General features: G+C 71.1%; 1 protein-coding gene across 1 annotated transcript in view; it reads right to left on the reverse strand.

Moving 5' to 3' along the window:
- Positions 1–568, reverse strand: part of PRPSAP1 (phosphoribosyl pyrophosphate synthetase-associated protein 1) — a 26468-nt gene extending 25900 nt beyond the window's left edge. The window contains exon 1 of the mRNA XM_010856208.1: positions 270–568. Coding sequence (XP_010854510.1) covers positions 270–439 — 170 coding nt within the window. The 5' untranslated portion in view covers positions 440–568. The remainder of the gene's footprint in view (positions 1–269) is intronic.
- Positions 569–575: the final 7 nt, after the last annotated feature.

The raw sequence follows: 575 nt of genomic DNA on the forward strand, positions 1-575 counted from the left end.
CCGCCTGGGAGGTGGGAGTGGGGAGCCGAAAGCAGGGCGGGCGCTCCAAGGACCCGAGGGGTGGGCTTGGGGAGAAGCCAGTTAATAGCCAACCGGCCCAACGCGTTTTCAGCTTCAGAGTTGGGGTCGGGGCTGAGGGTGGGGGCGGCAGGATGAAGGGGCCAAATCATCCCTCGCCCCGGTCGGGGGATGTGGAGGCGAAGAGGAGCAAGGACGGTCTCCCCGAAAGGAAGGGGCCCCCCGGGACATCCGCTATCCCCGCCCCTTACTCGGTGATGCGCTTGGCCAGCTCGGTGCAGGCGGCCGTGGAGTTGGCAGAGAAGACTCGGTAGCCGGTGCGGGCGGCGTTCATGGCGGGGCGGACGGCGGGGCAGGCTCGCGGGGCGCGGAAAGCGGAGGACACGGAGAGCGGGGGCAGCAGCAGCAGCTTCCTAGGCATCGTCCGGCCCGGGGGCGCGGTTACAGCCGGCCCTCGCGGGTCTGCACCGGGGAGCGGTTCTGACGGAGGCGGCCGCGAGGCCAGCGCAGCGAAGGCGCCGAGAAAACCGACACTGGGGGCGGGGGGCGGGGAGAGA

This window comes from Bison bison, unplaced genomic scaffold (genome assembly GCF_000754665.1).
Source record: "Bison bison bison isolate TAMUID 2011002044 unplaced genomic scaffold, Bison_UMD1.0 scf7180017864371, whole genome shotgun sequence".
NCBI classification, from domain to species: domain Eukaryota; kingdom Metazoa; phylum Chordata; class Mammalia; order Artiodactyla; family Bovidae; genus Bison; species Bison bison.